The sequence below is a fragment of the Lepisma saccharinum genome, chromosome 4, assembly GCF_977018435.1.
Source record: "Lepisma saccharinum chromosome 4, izLepSacc3.1, whole genome shotgun sequence".
NCBI classification, from domain to species: domain Eukaryota; kingdom Metazoa; phylum Arthropoda; class Insecta; order Zygentoma; family Lepismatidae; genus Lepisma; species Lepisma saccharinum.
In genome coordinates, this window is record NC_139232.1 from 96202202 (window position 1) to 96211413 (window position 9212).

The 9212-nt window shown below is 37.6% G+C and overlaps 1 protein-coding gene across 1 annotated transcript; it reads left to right on the plus strand.

The window, feature by feature from the left end:
• The first annotated feature begins 299 nt into the window (after positions 1-299).
• LOC145986648 (selenoprotein S-like) lies at positions 300-8379 on the plus strand. Its single transcript, XM_083120916.1, has 5 exons — positions 300-699; positions 1749-1892; positions 4214-4320; positions 6779-6926; positions 7822-8379. Exons 1-5 carry the CDS (start codon positions 633-635, stop codon positions 7920-7922), a joined length of 567 nt encoding a protein of 188 aa, XP_082977042.1. The 5' UTR covers positions 300-632; the 3' UTR covers positions 7923-8379.
• The last annotated feature ends 833 nt before the right edge of the window (positions 8380-9212 follow it).

Here is a 9212-nt window from a genome sequence, read left to right on the forward strand (position 1 = left end):
GTCCCAGCGCGTCGTCTGCTGTGACGTCACACTATTGGACTCCATGGACTCCATTTCGGCCGGAGCCAAGTTCAAAGTGTTTCGGGTGCAAATTGTCCATCATTATCTTTCATTTGTCTTTCTTCTGTATTCTATATTTTTACACGCGATAGACTTGCACTGGTTGTGTTCGTGAAGGTATCCTTTATCTTGTTCTGGATTTCGTTTCATTTATTGAGCTTCATATTGCTCTAAAGAAATTGATTGAATATAATTTTGGGGGTGGACAATTTGGGAGCACGCATCTTTCAACTTTGCTACCTGCACATGCACACAACATGGTGGCTTTCTCAATGACTGGTGCATCTCTATAATTTGTATAGTCTATGGCGCCAAACAGCTGACTGCTTTTTTCCAATTCCAACTAAATTTTTGACACCACGGGGAAAAAAGAAAGAATTCAAATTTAATTAACTCTGAAATAAAGCTTCATGTAATATTCCAATTAAATCATGCTTGTGTTTCATTAGAATGTTCTAGGTGTGCCTCCCCTATTGTATTGGGTAACAGCATACGGAAGTTACTGAGTCAGCCTGAGCAGACTCTGTATCCACGGACATAATATACGAGGACAAAACAACGAATTATAAATTATGGACGCATTTGATCCTCCAGTGGAGGAGGAAACAACTTCGTTTCCTGACAGTTTGACTGAAACAGGTAAGTTAAAAAATATATCATGTTTTTAAATGAATGCCTATTTGAAATTTACATCGCACGTATCACTTCCTGACATATCAAGGTTGCTTTTTACACAAATTATTATAATCATGATTTAGAATAAATAGAATATTGACATTTCTTGTGCTGGTGAGAATATTTGCAAAGTTTACATTTCCAACACACTCATTGGTTTTGGATATTTGCACTTGAAATATGGACAAAACTTCGATATCGTCCCAACATCTCTCACTCGTTTATTTCGTCATTTTTAACATTCGTACTTACCTATTCTGCATTGCGAAAGATTTTTGAAGGTGCTATTTTGCTTTTTTCACGAAAAAAAGTTCAATTTTTGACAAAGAGTAATTATTAGACCATTAACGTTAGCCCCAAAAACCATCCACGGGTAGCCCCACAAACCATTGATATTAGCCCCAAAAACCATCCACGGGTATCCCCAAAAACTATTGACGTTAGCCCCACGAACCATCACGGGCACGAGGTATGCCTACGAGTTTAGGTTAGGTTCCATTAGCACTCATTTCGTTCAATTTAGCATATACGGACAACATCGTTTTTCCTCGATGAAAGAAAATATCAACAAGAACTTCTAAATGCTACAGAAACTCATTTCGGTAAGTAGTTTCTTGTGTAAAAATGAAGAAATCCGTTGGGACGCTATTGAAGTTTTACCGAAATATGAAGTTTCATATTAAGACTTTTTTTCGTTAAACTGATCCGCCTCTTCTCATTGGTTACCTGCATCAATTCCACATTGATTTACAAATTTTTGCAGAGTGTATAAATGGTAACTAGATACTCTTGCGATACTGTATTTTGCAAAGTAACGTTATAGTAGCTTCTGATTTTGGCACAGTAAAAGATAAACGTGTGTAAGTTATTCCAGGTATTTTTTGCATTGTGTCGAATACTATATGTATACATAGCCTACCAAATGAGCAGGCATAAAATATAAACATATCTCATCATTTTGTGTACATTTTTACAATACCCATATGTTGATTTTTAACTTTTGCTGATTTCAGTTCTGCAGTTTTTGGCAGAAAACGGCTGGTATATATTTGCTCTTAGTATTGGGTTAGTTTTCTTATGGAAGAAGCTGGAACCTTCAGTAGCAAGGTGGCAAAGAAAGAGGGAGGAAGATGCTGAAATAGCTCGTCACCACAAAGGTTAGTCATGTTACTGTATATGTTTCTAGAAATATATATTTTACAAAGCATGCAGGGTTTCATATTCTTAGTAACTGGCAGAAAAACACATGGAGTATGGAAAGCCAAACCAACATCACATGGCAACACAAATAAATAAATACCTACCCATTTGATTGCAAAATAGCAGGAGAAAGTACAAGGTGAAAAATGGAAACCCATCTGTTAGGGGTGTTTTCCAATTTTTGACCCAAGTTCTGATTGTTTAATTCTGATTTCATCATGGTACCCATTTTTTACAAGGTTCGATTTCCATTGATGTCTGATAACACATACTTAGTGATTACTTACTGCATGTTTGTTTGAGAATGATGTTTGACTTCTGTATGCTTCTACATGATTCTTCTTTTGCAACCAGCCATTCATTTATTGTGGTCTTGGTTAGGGACTGCTGCTGCAAATTTAGGTCACGTGTGTGGTGTAAAGAGGTTTCGTAGTTAGGTTAGGCAAGTATGGTTATGGGTTTTTATTATTCAAATAATGTCTCTAAATGCTTTCATGGTTAGAAAGCCCAGGTTTAGGGCCCTTCGCATTACAATAATTTTCCTAAATGCTGTCAACATCTCAACGAGCCAGACACCCCTTCAAGCCTCATGTCTGTGGAATGCCTTGTCGATGGGAAGGCATATTTGTATAGGGTACCTTTTACATCTTCTTTTTGCTGATAAATAGGAATTTTCGGAACTGCAAACAGTGCTAACTACTTTCAGAGATCTTCAAATTTACTATCACAATAATTTCCACTATTCCGCTATAATTTCTCTTTCTTCTATGAATGAAAAATGCCTTGTCGTTGGGAAATGCAGATGCTTGAGTAAATTACTTTTTACGTCTTTTTTTGTTGATAAATTGTATTTTTTTGACCTCCGAACAGTTGCAATTATTTTCACCAAGGTTCAAATTTACTGTAACAATCATTTCTACAATTTCACAACACTTCATCTTGCTCGTATGAAACTTCGAAAAATCCTTAAATATTTGTACCCATTTTTTTTTCATGCATCCTTACAACAATTACTAACATGAGTTCTTTTATTTTTTATTAAAGTGAAACATTGCCAGTATATGGTGTTTCCATTTGAAGACCCAGGGGGAAAAACGATGAATGTCGATTTTTCGCCCATTTTGAGATTGCAGCGCCATCTGATAGTTCAGAAGCTGTACTATAAGAATGAGAACGGCCTTGGTTGGGAAACAATGAGAAGTGCCTGAAAAACTCATTATTATTTTGGCATATATTAACATACTTATGAAAATAAATACTTTGTTTTTCATTTCCTGGCAAATCATCTCGAATGAACATTCATCGTTTTTCCCCCTGGCCCTTCATTTGTGTAATAATTTTCACAAGTTGCACAGGAAAATAAGGAATGTATTGAGAATACTGGAAGTGAGCCATACTTTGTATGTTGTATCTGCGATTTTAAATGTGAATTTCGCTGATCTCCATGGTGGAGTGGTTAGGACAGCATGCTATGACCAGTGCTGTGGTCCCAAAATTTTCACAGGGTACATGCAAAGTTTTGTTAAACTTTGATGTTTCCATTAAATATGTGGATGAAATCATTTAACTTCTACAACAAATGTCTTTCATCGTAGAATACTGAGGATAATACCCATAATTGGTATGGAGAAGGCATTTTTAAATCAAAAAGATGTGAACAAATATTTTAATGATTGCATTTAAATGTAGAGGCTACAGCAGTAATTTATAAGCTACAGTTAATGATAAGAACCTTTGTAGTCTGCCGTCAATTGTTTCAGGAAAAGATAGAACATTAGGTGGGGAGATTTCACACCAAAGCGACAGCATGCAACATGTGTCACTTGAGGATTGTAAGCTTACTGGAGTAATGGGCATATTACATTCATAAGTATAAACAACACGAAAGTAGAAAGTATACATATTGTAGCAAAAGGTATACGCTAAGGTTAACCGGAGGGTATATGGCATATACCTACGATGCCAGGATTTCCTGGTTCTACTCCCGGCCTGCACATGAGTGTCCCTTCGTGAATTTCATCACCCATTCTCTTCTTTGTGATTAGCGAAAACTGACAGGAAATTAAAGTAAAATGAACCAAATCAATCAATCAATTCAATGTGAATTATAACAACTGCATACAGCAAGAGAGAAATAATTCTACAATGTAAAGCAATGCGTACATACAAGAAAAAATTTAAATGTGGTTGTGGCACAGTCAGATACTTTTTGAGCCTAAATAAATTCCTTTGCTTAATGTGAAAATAAAGAAATAAATGCACATTTATAATTTTTCAGATCCTGATTTGTACAGATCTCGGCAGGAAGCCATGGAACAGGCCAGGCTTAGGTTACAACAACACTACGATGCCAAAGCTCAGATGCATGCGGAGAAAGTAAAAGAGGTAAGCACATCCTACAAGTATTAAAGTTAAATATGTTTTAGTCCACCTCAATGACATATATGTATTGAATTTGTGGACATACTTGATAATTCTTGTAAGCAATTTTTCATCAAGCGATTTGGTAATGAAATACTGAATTCATAATTGGGAAAAGAGAGACGCGGTAGTATATAAATGCGGAGAAACTAGTACTCACTTTTATCCGCGAAGTTGTTTTTTCTTTTTCGATTAATTTCAGTGGCCACTGCCACCATCCTCGTTGGAACTTGCTGTACTGTTGCTTGGCGTGCGTCTTTTGTTTGTAGTTCTCTGGCTGCCGCTAGGTGCGCTGTTGTTAACTGTGTGTCTCGGTCTCTGTCGTCTGCTATTCCCGGGCGATAACTGTTGTAGTACGGGAATCCAAGTGTGGTGCGCTTGCCTGCTATCGATGTTTCATGTGTTAACATATGTGTTCCACAACAGTGCCAATGCTAAAAATCTGATGACTTCAATAGTGCAAGCTGACAGTGCAAAATTAGCCAGCATTGACAGTGTAGATATGTACAGTTCAATCCCCATAGACCTAGCGCTGCGTTCAGTTGAAAGATGGCTGACAACAAACAGAATCCCTGCTCTAGAGGTACAAGAGATAACCAGGCTATTGGAAGTTTGTCTAAAACACAATTACTTTCAGTTTGAGGATAAATTCTACAATGAGGATAAATTCTACAATCAATCCGAGGGCCTTGCAATGGGCAATCCGCTATCAGCTCCTTAGCCAACATCATCATGCACCTGGCTGAAAAAGAGATACTCCACACTCCAGAACTACAATACATCCGATATGGAAGGTACGCGGACTACACAATAGTCATATACAAAAAGACAGAAGAACTCAACTTTCTAGTGAACAAACTAAATAGCATCCACCCCAGGCTCAACTTCACCGTAGAACAAGAAAAACATGGTAAAATCAACTTCCTGGACATCACCATCAGCCATGCACTTAACAAATTCACAACCACTATCTACAGAAAACCGGATGCAGGCAACCAGTACATACATGCTCTCTCTAGCTACATCCCCAAGCAAAAAGCCAATGTGTGGCTGTACTTTTATCGAAGAATCTTCTCCTACTGTTGCAGAGAAGAGGATCTACGAGAGGAGATAGCCACCATCACTGAAATAGCCCTGAAACATGTCTACACTGAAGCACAACTTTCCACTTGGTGCAGTAAAGCGGAAATACAGGTCAGACACCCTAACCAACCACAATCAACCCATCCACAAGCAACCCAGCCACAATCAACCTCTAGCGGCCAATATAAATCGTTTGCCTTCCCCTACCATCACACCACTTCCAACCGCATATCCGAAGCCCTTCTCCCATATGGCATCAAAGTAGCGCACAAACCCAATTCCAAAATAGCTGATAAACTGAACAAACACAAACGGTACTTCCTTTTCCTCCTTGATAACCCAGGTGTATACGATGCAGAGTGTGAATGCAAGGCACATTACATCGGCAGGTCCATCAGATCTGTCAATGAAAGAATCCAACTGCACCTAGCAGATGCGAAAAAAGCCCAACCACTACTGGTCTTGCTAAACATATCAAATACAATAGCCATAAAATTCCAAAGGTTCAAGTCTAACACACTGTCCGCACGCTCGTAGACACCAAAATCAAGGAAACGCACACCATAATGCACTTCCCGCACGAGCTAAACATCGATAGGGGTCAAGTGCACCACACTTGGATTCCCCTACTACAACAGTTATCGCCTGGAAATAGCAGACGACACAGACCGAGATGCACAGTTAACAACAGCGCACCTAGTGGCAGCCAGAGAAGTACAAACAAAAGACGCACGCCAAGCAACAGTACAGCAAGTTCTAACGAGGATGGTGGCAGTGGCCACTGAAATTAATCGAAAAACAAAAAACAACTTCGCGGATAAAAGTGAGTACTAGTTTCTCTGTATTTACAAATACTGAATGTTAGAATTTCTGAAGTATCATCACTCATCGTCATCATCACAATTAGTTAAATGTGGCATAAAAGCGATGCTAAGTAACAATTTTTTAAAAAAAAATCCACTGACCTGGAACAGTTAGTGGATTTTGTAAGTAAAAATGATGATGATAAGCTGTAGTCATCAATTAAAAATACTTATTTTCAAGGTGTCTACTGATCCGGAATTTCATCCTGTAATTCTGAGAATTGCATGAATTTCCATCACAGATATGAAAGATTGCCACATTTAATTCAAAATACAGTTTTGCATTTTTTAAATTTTGTTGCCTTCTGGCTTCATTGAAGGTCAAGTGATTGCTAGCATGGGAAAGCTATCGGGTTGGACCAAACATGGTTGAATTTATTTTTCAAGATAAAGAAAAATACATAGAAATATTATGTTCAACTTGACTCGAGTTCCGTGAAACTTGATTATTGAATAATAACTTTTTACTGTTACAGAGAGAAGAAATGAAGAGGCAGGAAAAGATAGAAGAATGGGAGAAACTACAGATGGGAGAAGGATATAGATCAAAACAAAGACTTACAGAAGGTGGACAGGCATCATCCAGCAGTTCACAGAAAAGCTCTACTTCAGGGATGAAACCAGGTATGTACCTACTTTGTTCAATAGTAAAGATTGAATGTATAATGTTCTTAAATATTTGTAAGTTTTGTAAATTTTCAAGCTGTTATTTTAATGCTTATACCTCAGGTGATATTTAAATTGTTCAGTTTATTGTGTTTTCTTATATTATTTTATTTTGAACATAAAATTGTTTCATGGCTTGTGCAAAGGTTGTGGTTTTCCTTTAGTGTGTTCCTGTTACAATTGCTTCTCCGAGTGAGCTTCACTGTTGGATATTTGTGCACCTGAAGGAAACTTTTCTGCTAACTTCCTTCCTAAGTGCCGGTCTCTCTACTGCTGCAGAAGGTCATTAATACATCCTCTCACAGTAGTTTTAAAATAGGGAGGAGCAGGTAAGTTTTCTGTTTCCCTGAAGATGGCAGTAATGTGCAAGGCTCTTACTGCCAACTGGTTTCAGCTATTAGTCTATACTCAATCAGTGGCGTGCCCAAGTTGCAGATTGGTGGGGTCATACCCCCCCTGCCCCCTTTGACCCCAGTATTTAAAAAAAAAAAGTGTAGGTACCAAAGTTTTTCTTCACTTGTAAGTAATATTGGAAGATAATTCATTTAGAAAGCTCATCCATTTCACAATTCCTACAGCCACAGTGTTTGGTTGCAAGGACACAGATGTTACTTTGCATTTGTTGCATTTTTTAGTCTGTGGCTCTATTTTTTACATTGCATTGGCAAAAATCCTTTTAACACAGTCATTTCATCTACACTGTCTTCATTTAGTTGCATGGCCAAACTCGTGATGTGTAATTAAGTATTTTTTTAATATTTTTTTTTCATAATCTGAAATTTTTTCAACTATGCACATGCATTAGTTTTGAGAGAGTTAGTGGTTCTTCAAATATTTCTCTCTTGTCTTTCAGATTTCTTTCCACTCATGGGTGAAAATGGTTCAGGATATCGTGCTTCACGTCGCACTTGCCCTGGTGGAGGTTGTGGTGGTGGGGGAGGGGGTTGTGGATAATTGTGAGATCATTGACATTTTGGACAAGTGGTGCTTGGTTTATTTGTTATTATCAAAAGAAAGACTATAAAATCATTGTCTCAAAGTATTGCAGGCGACTTTTTTTTTTAGCTGACCAGTATGTCTTAACTCCTTCTGAACTGTTTCCACAATTTATGTTTGATAAACACTAGCTTTTATCATTGTTTAAGTGAGTCATTTCACTGGTTGCACTGAATCTAGTTTTGGTTTTTACTTACTGTAGTAAGTTTGAAAGTAATATTAGTTTATCTACATGCATATTTGAGTGTCAAAAAAATTAAAACTTATAACTAATATTGCAAAATCATAAACAAAAAAGTTAGGCTTGGTTTTTCTTTTTGGTGTTTTTTCAAATTTTCTTTTGTATTTTGATTTATATTTATAAATAAATAAAATACATATATTTATAAAATAAACAAATGCTACCGTGCCTCTCTTCTCCTAATTATGAAAAATATATATTTGAAAGTTAGGAGAAGAGAGGCACGGTAGTATTTATTTATTAATATTTATACTCGCAGACCCTAACTTTAAATAAAAGTAATATACAGGGGATGGACAAAAATATGGAAACACATGCGAGGAAAAGCCGGAATGGTTTAGCTAATAAGGTGCAGGACCGTCATTAGCTTCCAAAATGGCCTGCAGACTCCGAGGAATGGACAAATGCAAGTCCTGAATGGTGGATAATGCGATCTTGCACAATTCTTCATGCAGAACATGGCCACAATTCTCCTCAGTGACCTTCTGTCTCTGTCACTCAGTGTACATTTTCGTCCACGCAGGTGCTTATCTGATGATGTCTATCCGAACACACTATTATGTCATCATGATCTTGGATAGAGTCCCTCTTGATATGCCAAATAACATGGCTACTTTGGTATCGGAGGCGCCTGAAAGGCGGGCACCAACAATTTGCCAAAATTTGAAACACTGTCAGCTCGTATATGATTCAGCATCAACTGCACTGCACGCTATCTACAGCGCAACTGTCGAGTCCTACCAGTCCGACAGGGTCCTATCTCACCGTGCAAAACAAGACAATGTCGCACCGCGTCCGATTTCAAGTTGAAAAATTGTGTCGATATCACCCGTTCCGATGTCATGGTGTTTCCATATTCTTGTCCATCCCCTGTACATGCTCAGTTTATATTAAAAAAAATAAAAGAATAATATGACTCTCCGAACTTCTCTGTCTTTGTTTTCTTCTTCATCTGTGGCTACAGTCACAGCATTCTTCCTGCAAAATTCCTGTAGGAACGTATGGCC

Coding starts and splice junctions, on each gene's coding strand:
- LOC145986648 (XM_083120916.1), top strand. CDS start 633: ATGGACGCATTTGATCCTCCAGTGGAGGAGGAAACAACTTCGTTTCCT. Junction 1,893..4,213: donor AATAGCTCGTCACCACAAAG/GTTAGTCATGTT, acceptor ATAATTTTTCAG/ATCCTGATTTGTACAGATCT. Junction 6,927..7,821: donor TACTTCAGGGATGAAACCAG/GTATGTACCTAC, acceptor CTTGTCTTTCAG/ATTTCTTTCCACTCATGGGT.